Source organism: Copadichromis virginalis, linkage group LG18, assembly GCF_057382275.1.
Source record: "Copadichromis virginalis isolate Kocher_CV1m ecotype Utaka linkage group LG18, C_Virginalis_male_GT1.1, whole genome shotgun sequence".
NCBI lineage: Eukaryota > Metazoa > Chordata > Actinopteri > Cichliformes > Cichlidae > Copadichromis > Copadichromis virginalis.
This window is the reverse complement of record NC_140635.1, coordinates 10,684,310-10,705,407: the sequence shown is the minus strand read 5'-3', so window position 1 is coordinate 10,705,407 and position 21,098 is coordinate 10,684,310. Positions and strand designations below refer to the sequence as shown.

General features: G+C 38.7%; 1 protein-coding gene and 1 non-coding gene across 2 annotated transcripts; one reads left to right on the top strand and one right to left on the bottom strand.

Moving 5' to 3' along the window:
• Positions 1-1,132: 1,132 nt before the first annotated feature.
• Positions 1,133-20,823, bottom strand: apol1 (apolipoprotein L, 1). Its single transcript, XM_085439514.1, is given in 30 exon segments — positions 1,133-3,243; positions 3,979-4,030; positions 4,333-4,369; positions 4,455-4,532; positions 5,253-5,297; positions 7,081-7,278; positions 7,280-7,345; positions 8,145-8,195; positions 8,344-8,433; positions 10,271-10,321; positions 10,424-10,504; positions 10,728-10,964; positions 11,178-11,243; positions 11,536-11,583; positions 13,192-13,263; positions 13,354-13,407; positions 13,525-13,593; positions 14,244-14,318; positions 14,436-14,483; positions 14,561-14,626; positions 14,984-15,040; positions 15,121-15,171; positions 15,751-15,819; positions 16,742-16,798; positions 16,932-17,003; positions 17,232-17,316; positions 17,439-17,497; positions 18,159-18,230; positions 20,350-20,403; positions 20,495-20,823. Coding segments are annotated over 30 exon segments (3,066 nt in total). The 5' UTR covers positions 20,498-20,823; the 3' UTR covers positions 1,133-2,240.
• On the top strand, positions 15,275-15,393 carry LOC146687327 (5S ribosomal RNA). Its single transcript, XR_014916614.1, has one exon. It is a non-coding gene; the product is annotated as a 5S ribosomal RNA (ribosomal RNA).
• Positions 20,824-21,098: the final 275 nt, after the last annotated feature.

Genomic DNA, 21,098 nt, shown 5'->3' with positions numbered 1-21,098 from the left:
CATTGTTCGTGGAAAAACAAACACTGATACATTAAGAGAGACAATAATAACAATAAACAGTGGAAATTCACTGGCTGCAGCCTTTGTCCTTTTAGATCATTTAATTCAATTAAAGGTAACTTTCTAGATTTAAAACAGCCACCAGAAAATATGTTTTGGAAGTAATTAAAAGTCAATAATTAGTTTTTAAAAAAATCCAGTAAAGACTTGACACAGGACCTAAGGGATGGATTTATCTGCTCTCTCTCTGTGTGTGTGTGTGTGTGTGTGTGTGTGTGTGTGTGTGTGTGTGTGTGTGTGTGTTGCAGCCATGACAAATCTGTGATTAATTACAAAAAGCATAAACATCAAGTAACAATTTATTTGAAGATAACAGAATAATCATTGCCATTGTTGACAGACTGGCGACCTGTCCAGAGTGTACCCTGCCTCTCGCCCAAGACAGCTGGGATAGGCTCCAGCGCCCCCACGACCCTAGAAAGGATAAGCGGAAGCTAATGGATGGATGGACATATATTGAACAGAATATTGCACAAAGAAGGCATCACTAAACGATCAACTTCACCCAGCACAGAAAATATACATTTATTTAACGGTTATAAAACAGCCCACAGAGCTTTTACCATCAGAGCTTCCAGTGCAGACAGCTAATTAACCCTCAACCCTGAAATAATAAAGATAATAAAAATGAATCTTCTCAGGAAAAAGCAACTCAGACTTTGGTTTTTACCCTCATGTTTGTTTTACTCCTGGACAAAATGAAATCATCTGAGAGGAAACATGACTACAAACCAATTAGTTTAATTCAGATTAGTCCTTTTCTGATACTGTTTAAGTGGACAACTGTTAATAAGTTCAAACTTAGCTTGGTTAAAACCTTGAAGTTTACTGACAACCAAATAAAATTACCTGCTAATTAACTATCTAAACTATGTTAATGTTAATATAGTTTTGCATGAAAACATGATTTGAAATATATTATTTACCAATTATGTATACTGGGAAGGAAAACAAACAAAAAGCTAAATAGAAAATTAAAATAAAAGTTTTCCATCAGTGCTAAACTCCATAATACCAACTGAAGGAAATGCATTTCTTAATATATGTATACCGTATTTTTTGGACCATAAGGCAGAGCGGATTATAAGGCACATTAAGCAAACAAAACAGTCAGATAAGTCAAACTTTACTCAACTCATTCTTCTTGCTTCCTCCACTTCCCTACTATTGATTCATTAATGTTGAATTCTCTTGCAGCTGCTCTATTCCCATGTTGTACTGCGTGACTGGTAGCCTTGAGTTTGAAATCCTTATACACACACACAATACGGCAATATTATGTTGAAGCACAGTACGTATCACTCCGCGAGGCTCCTGACTATGGTAGCCATAATGCTCCGACAATCCATCAAGCGGTGGGGCTTTGTAGCTTAGCAAAGTCGTACCAAAACATTTCTTGACACATTTTTGAGCGTCGTGTACCACATAAATTCGGTTCGAGATCAGTAAGATCAACCAGAATTCATACATAAGGCGCACCAGATTATAAGGCGCATTTTTGAGAAAATTAAAGGATTTTAAGTGCGCCTTATAGTCCGAAAAATACGGTAACTGCAACACATTTACAAAAGGCAGTTAACATAACACCACAACCTCTAAAATTGTTCTCTTTGGAAGTCATGTTATAGATTGTAAGTCCCTGTGTACACGCTCAGTAGCTTCTAGCTCTACAGAGGTTCGACTGTTTTAAAACACTGCGAGCAGCTAAGTCATTCCTGAAGGTAAATGGGGCAGCCATTTTTTATGGAATGACCCACTAGATGGAAACAAGCTATAAACTTAAGCAAAGTCCAAACTAGGGTTTCCAAACAGCTGCTGCAGCAGTACAAAATCCAGTTACCTTTTTTTAAATTTGCTCTTTTCATTAAAATATACAAAACTAATCAGCCATTCTTGATGTTATCTGAAACACACCAATATCATCAAGGCAAATGCATCTTTAAAGAAGTCGGATCCTTTATTTCAGGTTTAGATATTTAACTTAATATTTTAACCTTTAAGGGCTCCTTTTGGACAATTAAAATACGCCTGATTGCAATTTTACTTAAAAAAAAAATCTGGCACCAACCACCTCATAGATAGTAAAATACAAAACATTTGCTTGTCTTTTGGGAATCGGACTGAGTTTTCCTTTAACCCTTAACTAGGAAGCAAAGCTGAAAGAACTTCCTAGTTATGTGTCAAACATATTCTCTGTTCTCAAGGTCCTTTTTGATGGCTTTTTTAATGCGGTCGATTTCATCTTCGTCTGAGCTGTCATTGTCCTTCTTTTCACTGTTCAAATCTTTTCCATCCTTCTTCTTTTCTTTGTTGTCTTTCTCTTTTTTTTCACTGTCCAGATCTTTGGTGGTCTTCTCAGAGTCTTTTTCTGGTGAGTTGAACTGCAGCTCTTGATGTATTGAGTTCAGCTCCACCAGACCATCGTGCAGCTGTTGCGCCACCTCCCTGATTTTGGCAGCAAACTCTGATTTTGCCCCTTTCTTGAGTTCTTTTGAGTCTTTGGACACAAAGTAGATATCCATAACTACAAAGAGTCCAGTAAGCACACCGGTTGCCATACTAGCAATCTGGACTGCTCTGGCTGCGGTGCTACCTGCTACATGGGCAAACTGGACAAAACGCATGATCTCATTGGCATTGACGAGGATCGCCTTTCCTGCCATGGCGCCATCTTCATAGAATTTGCTAGTAAGTGAAGGAAAGTCCTGATTGTATGCGCTATTCTTCATCTTGATCAGATCGAACCTGCGCAGGTTCTCAATACCCTGTTTGATGAACGTCAGGCACTTGTTGATGTCTTCCATCTTCTCCTGGTAGTCCTGCACGATCTTCTCCACCTTCTTGCGGTCCATGGTGTTGTTGACCTGGTTGGAGATGCCAGCACCTGCTGATGTCAGACCGCCTGCCGCAGCAATGCCCAGTCCCACTGCAGTCACAATCAAGGAAGTTCCCATGGTGAAGGGAGCCAGGGCGAGGCCAGCAACAGTGGCGATGCCCCCAACGGCGCTGGTGGAGCCGCCTGTGATTTGAGCGATCTTTGTGTTCTTGCTGAACTTGTCGAGCCCATCAGCGATGCCGTTGAGGTCGATGACATGCTGCCAGAGGCTCTCTGCCCGGTCCGTGAACAGTTTGTTGAAGACTCTGATGCCCTTCTGCAGCTTCTCAGCGGTCAAAGCAAAGGCCCTGAGAAAAGAAATTTGAGTCTTATTATACATTTTATAAGTAACTCCATCAAAAAGGCCATTTTGTCTCATTTACACCAACAGAATAAGTGTTAATTAACCAAAATATATATTTGATATTTATTTAACTAGTGATTTTGAGGAAAGCAGAATATCTTGTTTCTCAAAGCATGACAAAACAAACCTTTTTTTAAAGATTATTCACACCACTGTTTTCATTGGAATTGATTATTGATTATCCTTCCTCAGGAGAAAAGTTAAGTGTTGTTGTTTCGGGGTATGAGCTTCTTCAGTTCTCCATGGTGGATGTTTATGATGCAGATATATTATAAATTTTGTGTTGTCCAACGGTGGGCATAGCAATATTTGAGCAGCTCCAGAATAACCTTTTACATTTTATTCACATCACAATATGATAACAATATGGCAACAAAGGAAGATACCAAAGCAATATTTTATATTCAATTCTTGAATCTTAGCCATCAGAGCAGACTAAACCTTCTGGCAAAGATAGCAGGCGACAAGGAATTAGCAGCCTCGATTTAATGGTTAATAAGGAAATCAACATAAAATGCTACCATCTTCTTAAGAGACACAGCAAAGACATTTTAATGTGCTGCCTCCCTAAATTGATGCATTTATTATATTATATTGTAAAAATAAGTATAGCAGAACGGACCCCTGAAAGACCAAAAACAGCATTTAATGAAACATAAACACCTATATTAAAGCTTACTTGGCCTCTTCTTTTTCTGTCATGTCTTTATGTTGAGGTGGGTCTTTCCATTCTGAAAAAAAAATGACAAAAGAATGATTTATCATCGTTTTGTGCATCTTAGCAGCCCAAAAGTATATAAATGCAAAACTATTACACTCATGCATGATATTAATCTGCTGCGATAACAGCATCAACTCTTTAAAAAAAAAAAAAAAAAAAAAAGGCCTTCTACCTGATTTTAACATCTGGCTGAAAGAATTTGGTTCCATTTCACCACAAGAACATGAGTGAAGTTAGTTTCTAATGCTGAGGGATAAGAATTACTTAAAAAAAAAAACCAAAAAAAAAAACCCCATTTCATTTTCAACTTACGCTCCACAGTTTCCCACCATTCCATAAGATCCACATCCTGAAAGACATCATTAGGTTCCATGTTTGTTATTTTTGCTTTCCAAATAATGACTGAAGACTGCATTAAAATGTCAAAAACCTACATTACTATGTTCAGCTGAGGCAGTGCCAATACGGTAGTCCTCTAGCTGGTCAAACACAGACCTGTTCGCACCTTCACTCTGAGATGAAAGAAATAGTAAATAATAAAATTACATATCAAAACCACCATTTTAATCATAATTACTTCAACAAAAGATTGTGTCTGCAGTGAAACTGAAAAAAAAAATACACAGTACTTGAGCATGAATGACATTATCATGCAACACATTTGGTCAGTTTCATTTTTTACATGGCTGTTGCGCATCTAAAGAGGAGGAAGTTTTGGTGAAAGGGATTCTGGGAATAGTGACTTATTTCTGCTGTTTTTGCAGAAGTTAAAGGACTCAACAGGGGAAAAAGGAAGCAGAGAAAGACGTCTGGGCATATTGTAGCCTAATCTCGTCTCATCATCCATGGCATAGACATGCACAAACACTGTGCGGCTGTTGTGTGTGGGTTTCATGTCAGCACTGGAAAGGGGAAAAACATGTAGACCACAACTGAGTCTGTTGGAAGGTGAGCAAACACTCTAGAGACAAGTTCTGCAAAGACTGTAAGTCTTTGTTTTCAGAGTGGAAGGAGGCATTAGGTGACAAAAACAGGCTTTTTGTAATGGTAATTTGTAAGTCCTGAACAACAGTGGTTAAACCAGCAAAATGTGGGCAAATACAGTGAGACTCTGAGATAAAAAAACAAAAGAGGTTAAAAAGTTACTTTTGGTTTTAAAGTTTGATGTGCGAGGGAGAAGGAAAGAAAAGAAAGAAAGTTTCTTGATATATTATTTTGATTATATTGTCTACCTCTGCTTGGGCTGTTTCTTGTGCACGTCTCTGTATCACTTTGGCCTGAAATAAACAAACACAGACACACAGTTCAATCGTTTGTAATACCAACACAGGACTTATCTGAATGTTTTATGATCTTAGACATAAAATAAATAAATAATTTAAATAAGTAATTTTTCTTCAAGGAAAAAAATAGCTGAAGAAGGAAAAAACATACAATTTCTTCCTTTTCACTTTCTTTGGTATTCAGGTTTAAGACTGGGTCAGTGAATTGCTCAAAAAGGCAGGCCATGTAATTCATTTATGTAAGCTTACCTGCCAAAACAACACAGAAATACTGCTTTGCTTAAGAACCACAGAGAAATTTGGAGCTAGTTTGTTTATTCATTTCTAAAATAAATAAATAAACAAATTCTGTTTGTGTAACAGTATATCAGAAGGTCTTTTTACCACCTTAATCAAAATTCTTTATGAGCTCAAACAGAGTTCAGTGCTCAAGATTTTAAGGGAGAAGCAATTTTGGAGACATCGTAGTTAGAGCCAAGTTACACTGTTCTATTTCGGTCTTTGGGTAATTTTTATGCCATTCAAAGCTCATGCAAGATTGAAAGCTTGGGGGAAGCTTCACCATTTGTTAATAGCAGAGGTCACTGGGGTAGTTGAAAAGCTCCCTGATCGACCACCAGATACAGGCTCTGGACCAGGCATCTCCAACTCCAATCCTACTGGAGTAGCCCAGCTATTGTCCTGCAGCTTTCAGATGTATCCCTACTCCAACACGGTTGAAAATGGTCGCATTACCTCTTCAGCATGCCATCAAGTTTGGCAATAGCCTGGTAACAAGCCATTCATTTGATTCAGGTTTATTGGAACAAGGATGCATCTAAAAGCTGCAGGACAGTAGCTCTCCAGGACTGGAGTTGGAGACCCCTGCTCTGGACAATGTAGGGCTGTCTTGGTTGACATGCTTCTTTAATTTTGTGTCACAGTGCTGTTGTGGTTTTCAAAAAGGGGTTTGGAGGGTATGGTCTATTTATTGGGGTATCACACTGTTCATCCACCATAGGACAGTTGATGTCAGAATGCTACACAGGCTAACTGCCAAACCTTGGATTTAGGAGGAGGAATGCTTATTCTGTCCTGGACATGGAACAGTAGACCAGATCTTTACTATCGGACAACTTCTAGAGGGATTGTGGGAGTTTGACTTAGAGTCTATATGTGCTTTGTAGACCTGGAGAAAGTTTATGGCTGGGTTCGTCTCGGGAACCTGTGGAATTCTTGGCAGTATATGGTTTCAGGTCTGTTGTTACAGCCATTTAGATCTTTGGGAGAGCTGAGAACAGTCAGTCCCTGGCACAAAGTCAAGCATATTTTCAGCCATCTTGATGCATGCTCAATTATCTATTTAAGTAAATCTCAAAAGGTAGCTCTTTCAGTGGGAGAAACGTTTCGTTACTCATCCAAGTGACTTCTTCAGTCTCAACTGACTGCAGGTTTCCCCAACCTTATAAACAGTACATTTGCACAATGACTGCAACTAGCCCACTGAATGAACAATGGGCTGTGAGGACAGTTCCTTGATCATTAATATGCAAATTGTCATGACCATTGATCAACAACCACCAATCAAAGACCATTGATCATTGATCAAAGACCATTGAGCAATGGCCATGAGTATCATTCACAGAGAGTTGGGGAATGGCTGCAATCACAGCAACCACTGGAGCACAAACTTGGTGTCATAAAATAAAAGGAAATTACAAATTGTAAGAAGTGTGCAAAAGGAAAAACCAGAGTGCGTGTGGAGATGAGATGTGTGTGAAAGAGTTCAGTCCTACACCTGGTTCGGTACCCGAATAGCCTGGGAGAAGAAGCTCCTGCTCATTCTCTCTGTTTTGGCCTTAAAGGAGCGGAAGCGCTTCCCAGAACTCAACAGTGAGCAGAGTCCATTGTTGGGATGGGAGAGGTCCATCAAAATCTTCCTGGCTTTGGTCTTGCACGGCTTGGTGTAGATGGACAGCAGGTCAGGAAGCTCTGATTGAATGATGCGTTTGGCCGAATGCACCATTCATTGCAGATCTCGTCTGTCCTGCTTGGTGCTGTTCCTAAACCAGGTGCAGATGTTTCCCGTCAGGACGCTCTCAATGGTGCAGGATTAATAGGTTTTAAGCACCCTCAGTGGCAGATGGAAGTCTCTAAGTCTTGTGAGGAAGAAGAGACGCTGGCGGGCTTTCTTAACCAAGGTGTTAATGTGACAGGACCAGTGATGGGAATAACGGCGTTACAAGTAATGGCGTTACTTTTTTCAGTAACGAGTAATCTAACTAATTACTATTCCTATCGTCCACCTAAGTGGACACGTAAAAAACTCTTTGAAAAGTACATGTTTAAAAAAATGAAGTTCGAAAATCTTTTCTCATGCCTAAAGATGAATAAAAATACTTAAGAAAAAAATCCTGATTGAGGTTGTCATACTTCATGCATGACAGGGTTAAACACCAAAACATGCTGCGCCAAAAAGTGATCCACCCCAAAGATTGCGTCCCTCAACACAGAGCAATATAGTATTCGCTGTTAAGTGCCAGGAGGATTGCCATTCTGATCATTAGACTTCTCTAATGATAATTAGCACAGAATAAATGGGTGGATACGCGTTTCGTAAAAGTGGCATGTAGCATGATGTCAGGTTGGATCTGTCTGCTCAAATTTTGGTTTCTCCAGCTCAGTGTCAGCTCCACAAAAGGTACAGAGCCATTCTTGTGATGACCCCGCCCCCCCAAAAAAAGAAAATCCAACAAAAACTGACTGATTATTTTTATGAGAATGTCGGGGAAAGCTTCGGTTGTGTTGTGTAAACCAAAATGGAAGAGAACGGTTTGTACATGTTGCATGTTTGAATGTTACCTTTACATCAGGCATGAACGGGTTGTGCCTCTTTTTTTTCTTGACGTTGGTCTAAAAGAAAAAAATAAAATAAACATAAAAAGATCTCAGAATTATTGTAAAGGTCAAACACTGAAATACTCCTGCAGTAAAATGAATAAATGTTTGTGCCAACTTAAAAAAAAGTTGTTCATGAACAGAAGGAATGTAGCTTAACGACCTCCATTTTTTCCTTAACCTCTTCTTTATTCTTTTCCTCCTTGGATGCAGATTCCTCATCTGCATTCAGCCCCACATCATCCGATGCAGCCTGAAGTAAATAAGAAAAACAAAACAATAAAAAGGTCAACATGAGCATGAAATAATAATCAACACGTCCTGGTTTTTGTTAGTCACAACCCCAGACCTTTCTATTTCTCCACTGATGAGTATAGATATAAAAATAGATATGTGCCATGTGTTTCTTTGTTTTCTTGTCTTTAGTCTAAAAAGAAAACACAAATAAAAAGGTCAAATCATTTTATCCTATAAAAAATAATCTATCCAAACTATCAAGCAGTTTGGATATATGCAAATAAAGTATAATATCTGAATAAAGTCATGACTCCTGAGTTGGAAACTTAAAGTGCATCTTTTTAGAGGTCCCCCCCACCAAGGCTTAAAATAAAGGAGGGGCTGAGAGGTGCCTCCAGGGTTTTTTGTCCCAACACTATAGCCCCTTTTCCATTAGTACCTACTGGGTTCGACTCTGACTGGTTTTCCATTACAACCCAGTAGCGCCTTAGCTGTGTCTCAATTACTAGGCCGCATCCATCAGAGGATGCAACTGAAGGCCATTTATGTTACAGCGACGTAATGAAGGCTGTCCCAATTCAAAGGCTGCTCCAAATGCGGCTGTGTCCTTCATTTCCCCGGATTTGAAGGATGGGTCTGTAGTATCCTTCGTGGCCCAACCTATCCCAGAATTCATAGCGCGGCCCAGCCAATTCCAGTTTCCAACAATGGCAGCAGCTACTTTGTTTTAATATTACTCTACTCCAGCCCACGTAGACCGCAAATGTCGGGTCCTTCGAAGGATGCGGCCTAGGAATTGGGACACAGTTCTTGTTTGCCTGCTTGTTGTCATAGCAACGCGTCTGCGCATGCTGTTGTTTTTCTTACTCATTTTATGTATTTTCAAATGTTTCAATATTGCTACTGTTGTAAATTCTGCCACAGGTGACTTTGTTTTAGGTGGAAAGGTGAAAAAGTAATTAAGTTGCTTTTATTAAATTTGATAAATGATTGACATGACACATCTGGTATAACATGAGCAGGCAATGAAACAGTATTAGTATGAGCATACGACAAGGTAGTGAAGGGGTTAAAACATGAAGACATGAAACACTCGATAAGAAGGAAGCAAGAACTTGAAAAGTTAGGATTAGCCACCACAAATAATTCAGGTTTGTTTTCATCGGCTCTTTTATACCACACAGTATAAAAACAAAAAACAACAACAACCACAGGCTCACGGAAGTCATTCTATTGAGATCGGTCCATCTATATAGATATGTATTATTTTGAAAACCCAAAAAACTGGCATATGCAGAGGGTCTAGTCTGACCCACAATGATGACAAGACAAACGTAACATTTTGCCCTTCGGAGGGTTCTTCTCATCATCGCCATCTTTGGCTACAGCAGATTCATCTCCTTTTACACCTTCTTTACCTGATGGTCTCTGCCGCAAATTAAACTAATCAGTTAATTGCAATGGTTTTTTTGTATTGTGCAGGAACGTACTGAAGTAGCAGATAATGATATTATGAATCAGGTTAGGCAAACATTTGATCAGTTATATCTGATCCCACAGGTTTGCTCACATGCTAAAATGAAATGTAAGGAGAAACTTCAATTCTTCACAAGAATAAAGACGTCCGTCCGTCCATCCATCCATCCATTTTCTTCCGCTTATCCAGGAGAGAAGAATAAAGACATTTCTGACTAATTTCATCTAAGTTTTTCATATTTTTTTGTAGCGGCGGTCAGAAAGAACCAGCCGTCATAGTCAACTTCTGATAATCAGTTGATAATCAATACTTGTCTAAAATAACATTAAACCCTTTTTTAGAGTCTAATCGTTGTACTGTATGAAAATGTTAATACCTGTTGGTTGTTCTGTTCTTGTCGACTGTGTCCAATTATTCTGTTCAGCTCCTGAAATTAAACCACAACAGTTTTCTAAACGATAAGGGTTTAAAGTAGTGCTTTAATACACATCATCACAGACAAACTATTCCCTAAACTCAGGGAGCTCACCTCTTCTGATGGTCGGGCAGGAACTGCAGGAGGCTTAGCAGGTTTTTCTTTCTTCTCTCTGGAGGTCATGTCTTTGCCTTCCTGTACAGGACAAAAATAAAATACTTGTTCCAAAGCTGAAACTGAATGTGAAACAGTCAGTTAATGCCAAGTACTGGCTTTCTATTTATACAAAGCAGTGCATTTTAAACATTTTGATTCTTTTAAAGCCACTCAAATGATCTAATCTGTATTCTAACAGCTTCCCTCAAATATAATAAAACTCTGGGCAATTAAAGCAAAACCTAAGAAATGCAAACCATACGTTGTTATCCTCACTTCTTGGTTTTACTTTGTCATGTGACAACGTCCCCTTCACCTCCTGCTCAACGAAATCACATCAACAAAGAGAGCAGAAGTTAGAATATTCCAACAAAGACCACACGTCACAAAAAGAGGCAGCGGTGTTTGACTGCATGTGAACCTCCTGAGTTGGTCTGGATGGGACCAAGATAGCTGCACTCCTTTCCCTTCTTTCGTACTGGTTCATGTTACTTTTGACCTCACAAGGGCGCACATACACACACAAACCCAAAAACAAACGCAGTGTAACTGAAGGCACTAGCGCATGACGACAGGGAGGTTTGATAAGAGGAAGTCATGCAGAGAGGAGGAGGAAGTGGTGAAAGGTATGGAATAAGAAGTGTGAGTATTTTTGACTGCATGTATGTGGGTGGGTAATTTGAAGACTCACAGTGAAATTAAATAGACTTACTGGTTTTGATTTTTCTCCCACTTCTTTTTCATTCTCCTTGAGTGTTTCTGCATCTTCTGTGTCTTTCTGAACAAAAGGAAAATAAATATTGGGCTTGTGAATATAAAAATGAGGTGGCACTTTCATGAAATTAGGGAACCAAACGGAAAAAATACACCCCACACCAGCACTTTATGTAGTCTGCAAAATCTGTGGGATAAATAGTACCATCTACACCACTGCCACCATCCCTAATGTGTGCAAAACATCGTTACTGCTAAAAAATGAACAATCACCACCATCACCAAAAAACAGCCACGATTACAAGTGCCTCAGTAACACCTTGACCAACATCAAACATATTTAGCAGTGTAGTTACTTTTTGGCGGAAAGATATCAGTTTGGACATGGCTCCAACCACGGCATTCTGGGAGGGAGAAAACATCAGGAGAATATTGAAGCTTAAAGTTAATAAAGCTTTTATTCGTGTGGTGTCCGAGTCTATATTTACAGTGGCTTGCAAAAGTATTCGGCCCCCTTGAACTTTCCCACATTTTGTCACATTACAGCCACAAACATGAACCTCCGCCCCAGTCTCAAGTCTTTTGCAGACTCCAAGAGGTTTTCTTCCAAGATTGCCCTGTATTTGGCTCCATCCATCTTCCCATCAACTCTGACCAGCTTCCCTGCTGAAGAGAAGCAGCCCCAGAGCATGATGCTGCCACCACCATATTTGACAGTGGGGTTGGTGTGTTCAGAGTGATGTGCAGTGTTAGTTTTCTGCCACACATAGCGTTTTGCATTTTGGCCAAAAATTTCCATTTTGGTCTCATCTGACCAGAGCACCTTCTTCACGTTTGCTGTGTCCCCCACATGGCTTGTGGCAAACTGCAAACGGGACTTCTTATGGTTTTCTGTTAACAACGGCTTTCTTCTTGCCACTCTTCCATAAAGGCCAACTTTGTGCAGCACACCACTAATAGTTGTCCTATGGAGAGATTCCCCCACCTGAGCTGTAGATCTCTGCAGCTCGTCCAGAGTCACCATGGGCCTCTTGGCTGCATTTCTGATCAGCGCTCTCCTTGTTCAGCCTGTGAGTTTAGGTGGACGCCCTTGTCTTGGTAGGTTTACAGTTGTGCCATACTCCTTCCATTTCTGAATGTTCACTTGAACAGTGCTCCGTGGGATGTTCAAGGCTTGGGAAATCTTTTCGTAGCCTAAGCCTGCTTTAAATTTCTCAATAACTTTATCTCTGACCTGTCTGGTGTGTTCTTTGGACTTCATGGTGTTGTTGCTCCCAATATTCTCTTGGACAACCTCTGAGGCCGACACATAGCAGCTGTATTTGTACTGACATTAGATTACACACAGGTGCACTCTATTTAGTCATTAGCACTCATGAAGCATGTCTATGGGCAACTGACTGCACTCAGACCAAAGGGGGCTGAATAATTCCACACACCCCACTTTGCAGTTTTTTATTTGTATAAAATGTTTGTAATCATGTATGATTTTCGTTCCACTTCTCACGTGTACACCACTTTGTGTTGGTCTTTCACGTGGAATTCCAATAAAATTGATTCATGTTTGTGGCTGTAATGTGACAAAATGTGGGAAAGTTCAAATACGAATACTTTTGCAAGCCACTGTAGATCTCCAGATTTAAATTCTGTGGAAGCCTTATGGCCACAGCGGGGTGGCATTCCTGGTTTTGTTTTGTCTTAGTCCTTTTTTAAAATGATTTTTTGAGGGGGACTTTTAAGCCTTTGTTGAGACAGGACAGTGGAGAGAAGACAGGGAATAAGTAGAGAGAGGGCAGGGGAAAGACATGTAGTAAATGGCCTCAGGGATGCATCTTAAAGACTTTCAATGGTGGTGAAACTAAACCCAACTTTTAACTGAATGAACAGGAAGCAGCAAGCTTCCTACTAAATAAGACTTCCCCTCAGTGTCTGTCAAACGTAACTTGAATTAAATAAACTGAGAAATGTCAAACAAATGTACTTTAAACAGGGAAAAATATCTATAGCCGTACCTGCTTATGGCCTGATGACTTCTTGTTGCTGACAGTTAAATCTTCTTCTATTGAGCCTGCCTCCTTTTCATTCTGTACAGAACAGACAGAAATCAACGGATGAATGTAGCTGTACAATCCTCAGATTTTTTTCCCCCAAGGGATAATCAAGAGCATCCTTACTTTGTTTGCATATCGAAATGGATTCAGCTTTGTCATTCCCCCAGCCAGTTTATTCTGAATATGAGGTAAAACAGAATTTTAAATGAAGAAGAAGAAGAAGATCCTGCTTCCTGTTCATTCAGTCAAAAGTTGGGTTTAGAAGAAGAAGAAGACCCAAACATTAACACAAACCTGTTTTTGAGTGGGCTGGTTATCTCCATGGTCCACTTTCTTCTCGTCATCGTTGTTGGAGCTTTTCTCCTGTGGATGATGCCAATTTTGATTGAGTTAATGTCACAATACCCCGCTCACTTCGATCTTCTTCTGCTATCCAATTTGCTGTGGCTTCTTTCCACGTCAGCACCATGGGAAGCAGAACTTTTGGCTGCTCTGCTCCCAAGCTGTGGAACTCTCTACCCTCAGATGTAAGAAACATTGGTTCTCTCTCCCAGTTTAAATCTCAACTCAAAACCCATCTGTTCACTGTGAACCCACTGTTTGTTAATTTGATCTTGTTCTTTTGTTTTTATTGTTCTTCATTTTGTCATCTCTATTATGCGTTTTATTCTATTGTTAAGTGTCCTTGGATGTCTTCAATAATCATTTTTAAAATGCTTTTGAGGCATTCGCTCTCTCCGTCCCTCATATATTTTAAGCGACCTCTCACTTGTTTATCACTGCAGAGCGTGCTCTTCATCATTTGACTGAAACCATTATGAGGTAAAACAAAAACAGCTACCATTTAGAGTAAATCATCAAGCCAAACTGTTGTTTTTCTTTCTTCAAAAAAATTAAAACACTGTTATATTCGTGCATCCTCTGATTAAGCACGGGTCATCAATATCATCAATCACTGTGAGGCAAAATCTCCTTTAAAGAGAGCTGAAATTCAGCTTGGTGAAACAACCAACCTCCTTGGTTTTGGGCTTCCCTGTGGCAGAACTGTTCTCCTGTGAGTCTCCTGAGTGGTCAGTCTTTTCCTTATCCTGGTAACATACAAAGTATGTACCGTATTTCACAAACCAGAAAGCATAATCACATGTGCATCGCACAGGCAGGTAGAGGACGTGATATGACGTGATATTACTGAAAAAGGAAATAACCTGAGAGGAGGAGGTGAAGGGACTCCTCAAGACCTTTGCAACGCCACCCTGACAGAATTCAGAGCAGTTAAGGTTAGAAACTGATCGTATTTCCTGTATATTGTAACAGTAACCTTATCACTTACTTTTGAAGACTTCTCCACGGCACTGTCATTACCAGCAAGGAGTTCATCATCGACAGACAAATCATCCTTAACAAAAGGGTAATCAAACAAAAAAGTCAGTCAGACAAAAACAGCAGTGTTAACTCCAAAACAACCCAGTATCAAAAAGATTCATTGTTAAAGTCATACAAGCAATGTCCTTACATTTGAGCCCTGCAACAAATCACCAAATCACTTTTGAAAATAAAACAAAAGCGATCAATCTTTTTTTTTTATGCCATACTTTGTGTCTGGCATAAAAAAAGAGCATTTGGGGGTCGACTATATATAGTCTTAAACATGACTTTAGTGACAATTAGTGACACTTGTGTTACCTTATTTACTTTTGATAGCTGTCTTTTGTTTGGTTTTGGTTTTTTCAAACAGGGGAAAAAAACAACTTACCTTTGCGTGGTTCTTGTCATTGCTGCCAGAGAGATCATCTGGTGCAGCAGAATCCTCCTGAAGGTCAGAAAAAACATCAACTACAATACTCATAATAGTCCAGAAAATGGACTGTAACATTGTTATTAATCTCTTACCTGAGGGTGTGGGGATTTTTTAAACATACTGCTAAACATCCCACCTGTCTCCTAAAGAAAAAAATCAAATCACATTAAAATTGGTGTTTGGCAAGGATTTGACGCTGTGCGCTACCTTAACAAGAATCTCTCGGAAGGATCACGGCGTGGTATGGCTTACGGCCATACCACCCTGAGCACGCCCGATCTCGTCTGATCTCGGAAGCTAAGCAGGGTTGGGCTTGGTTAGTACTTGAATGGGAGACCGCCTGGGAATACCAGGTGCTGTGAGCTTTGGGGTGGCTGTAGCTCAGGAGGTGGAGTAGGTCATCTACTGATCGGAAGGTTGGTGGTTCGATCCCTAGCTCCTCCAGTTTGCATGTCAAGTATCCTTGGGCAAGATACTAACCCCAAGTTCCTCTCTGATGCATCCATCGGAGTGTGAATGTACTTAGAAAGCACTATGTATACAGAAAGTGCTTGTGAGAATTGTGTGATTGGGTGAATGTGGTACTCTGGGAGAGTAGAAAAGCTCTATATAAGAATCAGTCCATTTACCATCACTATTTTTATTTCTAGCTGCTTATAGGGTGAAAGCGAACTTTAAAACTAGTTGCTGCAGATGGAGGAAGCAGCTTTTAAAAAACTCACCTTAGTGTTGCTGTTCACTGGCAGATTGTCGTTGCTGCCTAAGATCTTAACGGTTGTGGACAAATCCTCCTAACAAGAGAAACAAAACCTTTTGACCACTTGATATGTATTTCAACACGGGTGAAACTAAGAGGAGTCAGACCCATTTTGGAGTCCTTTTTTTTTAAAAAAATTAAAATTCTACTTGTCATCCACCTGACTCCTAAAAGTAACAAAAAGAGATGTGCAAAGATACATAAAGAGATGTATAAAAACACCTTTTTTAGTTTTAAATGAATAAAGTAGCAGTTCCTTTGTTTAAACTGGCGCATCAGTCACATGGACAGGGAGGGTTCAGTGCCCCAAACATTTGCCAGCACTTTTTCCAGATAGCTGATGCAGGTTTTTCCCTCTCGTACAAACACACACAACAAAAACCTGTCCACTTAGGCACATTGCTACTGTAGCTCAAAATCACCAACGTATTGTAAGTCACTAATAAAGCACATTTGGATTTTCCAGGGGATGATACTAGAAAAATCACACATAAAGGTTTTAACAGATAACCATTTCATAAATCTCTGAAAAACATGCTTTTGCCCAGTATATTTATCTGTGCTTGAAGTGACATTTATCAGGTCCCCTTTTTTCCTTTGGTGTTTGAAGTTACCATTAAGATTCAATCAAATAAATTCATTCATTCAGTTTGGGTACTTTTTTGTATTATGAAGTGGTAAATGCACTTTTAATAACAATCGACAGAGGCGGTTAGTTAACTGGAGAAGTAGTCAGTAGAAGGAGGCATTGTCATTCCCTATACTGTTATTTAAATGATAATATTACCATTTTTATTAAGATGTATTTCTTTGTTGCATTTCTTATGTTGTAGAGATTTTGACTAATGCCTTTTGATGTTAGCATGGACCTCTTGTCGATGTTATGTAGTTTTGTTAAGACATAAATGGTAACTTTAAAAGAGAATCTCAAATTGCTGTTTGCTGATTAGACCTACCTTTGCATTGGTGTCCTCAGACAGATTGTCATTACTGGCTGAGATGGCCTTTAGATCCTGAAGCACACAAGAATGCACAGTAAATAACAAATAACATAATAATACACAGTTTAGCCAGTTAGTCATTAGTAGCATTTCCTGCATGAACCTCCAGTGAGTGGAGGACATGTAATAAAAGATTGTGTTTAACCTGCGAAGGCCTCCGCACATGTCTTGGTTTGGGAGATAGTTTCCGTAATCCACCCAGCTCACCTGATTTATCCTGAAGAGAAATGTACAGAAAAGAATTTCAAAACATAACACTAGGTAGGAAATCCACAGCGATTACATGAATTTTGTTTTTCTCTGTGAAGTCCAACTAAAACCAAATCATTTATAGGTATTAAATATTTAACAGTCCAGCTTAATGATTGGCTAAAAGCAAATCATAGCAGCAGCTATTTTAATGAACCACATTGCAATTATTTTTAAATAATGTATTTTTTTTTACTCTGTTGCATTGTAGCTTTGAAGATTTTCCCCAGTTACAAGCATTTAGTGGAGTTTTGTAGTTATAGTTTATACATATATAAGATCTGCAGATAGTTAAATAGGGACAGGATTGAAAACTAGCAATTGCTATAAATTCTGCACATCATCATTTCTATGCTTATGTTAAAATACAAGCAAAATTTGAATTAAAAAATATGTATATCACAGAAAGTGAAAACTGTCATTGCTGGCAGACAGTTCAGGATTTTGTAATGTCAAGGCAGCCTGCAAAAACAAAAAAAAGGTGTTTTTGGTTATAGGAAACTAAGGAAATTAAAGCCACAAAGGCAGAAAACTGTTATTCCCTGTTATCTTATAAATATTTAAAAACATGACCAACAAAACAAAACAAAACCTGAAGCAAAAGAGGAAACAAACAGGAAAATATTACTTTTATCAATGCATGTGGTACTGATTATCCAAACTTACTGTTAGGGCTTAATCATTTTTTTTTTCATCTGTATACAAACTTAAGAACTACTTTTGGTTTAGAGAAAATTCCTGTGGGATAATTTTCATTACTTGTTTGGGACATTCATAACATAAGGTTTTGACTTGACAGGATTTGCATTTGTAGTATAATGTCATGTCTGATCCTCTTTGGCAGATTTTAGGCATTCCTTTAAGCATTCCAGCATAATTACAACCACAAATATATCATTAATTGGAGATACAAGTATGTAAATTATAAAAAAAAAAAAAGTTGCTTTAAATTTGATTACAAATACATAAATTTGACTGTTTCAAGTTAATTAATTAAAATTAGTTACAGCTAATTGCTGCAATCTGTTGGAAGTCAGTCCTCGATCCAAGCTTTTGAAAAGACAACAAAATTAATAAAATAAACAAAAAAGCCTAATAAGGATAATTAAAGCCGCAACATTACCTGTGCAGATGGAAGCAGTTCTTTAGACTTGGAGGATTTTTTGAATATCCCACTGAATAATGAGGCTTTTTGCTGATTGAAAATTAAAAAGAGAGACATTCATTTACTGAAATCCATCTCAAAGAAACATTGCCATTAAAAGATGTAAATCTGCAGTTAAAAAAATGCCTCGCTGATTACAGCTCTGCTCTCAGGACTCAAAACTGAAAAGATTTTAACTAATGCAATTGTTACTAATGCACTTACACATTTTAAAGATCTCACTCCAATCTCATGTTTGAATTTAAAATCTGGAATTGAAGCTGATTTCATGTCTGGACTTGGAAAACATCATGAGTGATTTTTGTATTTACAGCATGTGTACGTACAAGTTAAAAGTGGACCACAATGCTTCTGGCTTCCGACCACTTAAGTGAAGCAAAGTCTTCCTTTGGGCCTCATGGTAAATTTGCCGAGCAGCTCAGACATAATCAGATTGTTTAATATTTATTCCAGTATATTACAGGTGACATGTCAGAGAAAAGTTATTCATTTTCCGTGTTTTGAACTACTTTGTTTAGTACAGAACTTCCTACTGTCCAAGTTGTGCATTACACTAGTAGCACATAAAACCATAAAAGCGTCAAAAATCAAATATACTATAAAGAAGGCTTTGATTTTGAAAGAAAAAAGTAATAATAAACAAAAGAATGAATAATTACTAACAGTTTTTGTTATAAGTTTAATTTATTTTAACTTAAAATCTTTATTAAGTAATTTGTATGTATCTATATCAAATATTATGGACACACATGTGCTAGTATATTAAAGACTAGAATGTGAATGTACTACAACTATATCTCAACCAATCGTGGGAACATGCACAGTCACTGCCCCAACTTGGAGTTTTGAAAAAGTCCGATAAGGAAAATGGGCATTATTTTACACAATAAAACGCTAGAGTCCGAAAACAAATATAGTGCTGGATATGAGCCCAGTGGATCTACTCGAATGTTCTGGCTGAAGAAAACAGCAGGCCTGGAAATATTCTTCTGCGTCACAGGAAAAAAGAAAAAACATGTTTGTTCATTATTGTGAATGTGCTCTTTGTAGATTAGTTGGGGCAAGGTCCTTCTGGGCAAGTCATGCCGTCTTGGTGACACATTCAGGCAGTTATTTATTCCAGAGGGAGGATATTATTCCAAGGTCAGCTGTTGTAAGAAACTCGCTTTATTGGGCATGACACAGGATCATGTATCATACAAGTGCCACCTTTTGTGATAGTCACCATAGATTTGGACTGCTATTCTTTCAGTTAAACATCACTAGTTTAGTGAATGGTACATACTCACTGGGGTAATGTTAGAGGACATTTAAACCAACGTCTCATAATTGTAGGATCAGGGCAAAGAATTGATTTAGAACAGTATCACGATATCTTGCATGGAGATATGGTATTGACGCAGGGAGACCAAACATCAATATTTTATTAAATATATTAAAATAGTACTCTGTGGATACTACGAACAAGAGGGCTCATTTTGGCTGACAGACAACTGGTTGTATTATGGTCATATTCCCACAGAACAGAAAGGTTGCTGTGTACAAATACGACAATTCACGTGAATTTCTGTTAAATGCAAATTTATGTCCACGTAGCAAGATATGATTTTCAACAAATAGTTTATATCTAAATTATCAGAAGCAGATTGTATGCAATTGCCAACTTGACCCTGTTCAGTTGCAGACTGATAGCAGACTACTGCGTCTTGGTGTTGGTGTGCTTAACAATCTCTCATGTAAAAAAGTGAGAAAACTTTTGAATTAAAAAAAAATCATGAGCTTTGAGCAACCTAAGCAGATTTTCTTTTACCATTACTCACTATTTTTAATGAGTTTTATGAGTTTGTCCTAACGGACAAACCTTAAAAGTATGGAAGTTTAACAGTGAAAGGCAGAGTTAACGAGGGACCCGGAGGGTTATTTTCGCCTTCGATCAACCCGAGTAAGTTACAGTCCCTTAAAAATAAACCCTTAAAGTAACCTCGCAGGCGTTACTTTGCGGTGAAGAGCCAACGTGAACTCTCCGCACACTTATGCGTCTGTTTGTGGTCGCAGTTTGTGGTAAAGGTCAGTAAAGTGTTGAACATGCTTACCGAGCTGACTTCAGGAAGAAACAAAACAAACGTCAACAAACTAAAGTTGTACTCACAGAGACAGCTCCTCCGTCACACTCCAGGTCCAAATCAAGGTTACCGTACCGCTCCTGTAACAGACAGGTTACATATTTACTGTATCAACGCTATTTTTATAAAGGCGTTCACCATAAAGGGCGAGACGTGTAACGGCCACCGTACCATTAACGTACAATTACAGGGAACTGCTGTCTCCCTTAGGTGAACTTGTCCCGTTTGTTGTCAGAGGTTAACGGATATAAATATAAAAGTCCCGCTCCTCAGAAGGACTTTATGTCCTCTGCTTGTTGATACTGTCGGTTGTTTTCACTCAGCGAGCTGCGCAGGTCTGGATTACTGGTGTCAAGCCAGCCTCCAATTCGAGACTTGCAGTCAAGCCAGCCTCCAGTTTGTTTTACGTTCCCTGTGTATTCAAAGTATTACGGGAATGGATGTGGAAACCGGATTTCAAAATAAAAGCCAACTTCGAGTGAATTAACAGATATGTTAAGAACATAATAACATATAATTTAGGCTTTTTTTTTTTTTTTTTACAAACTCTAATGTTAGATCTATATGACACAGCCTTGTACCCTAATTGTGCCCTGTCACTATCAAGGCCATCTTATTTTGGATTTCAAAGTAAAAGCCCTGTGAATCTTCATTTTTGAACTACTCTTTCAATGACTTAATAATGCTCTTAAAAGCAAAAGTCGTATTTCCAAATACTATTTGAACTTTATATCAACACTTTCCAACCACAGTCTTTTTACAGTGATACCATATC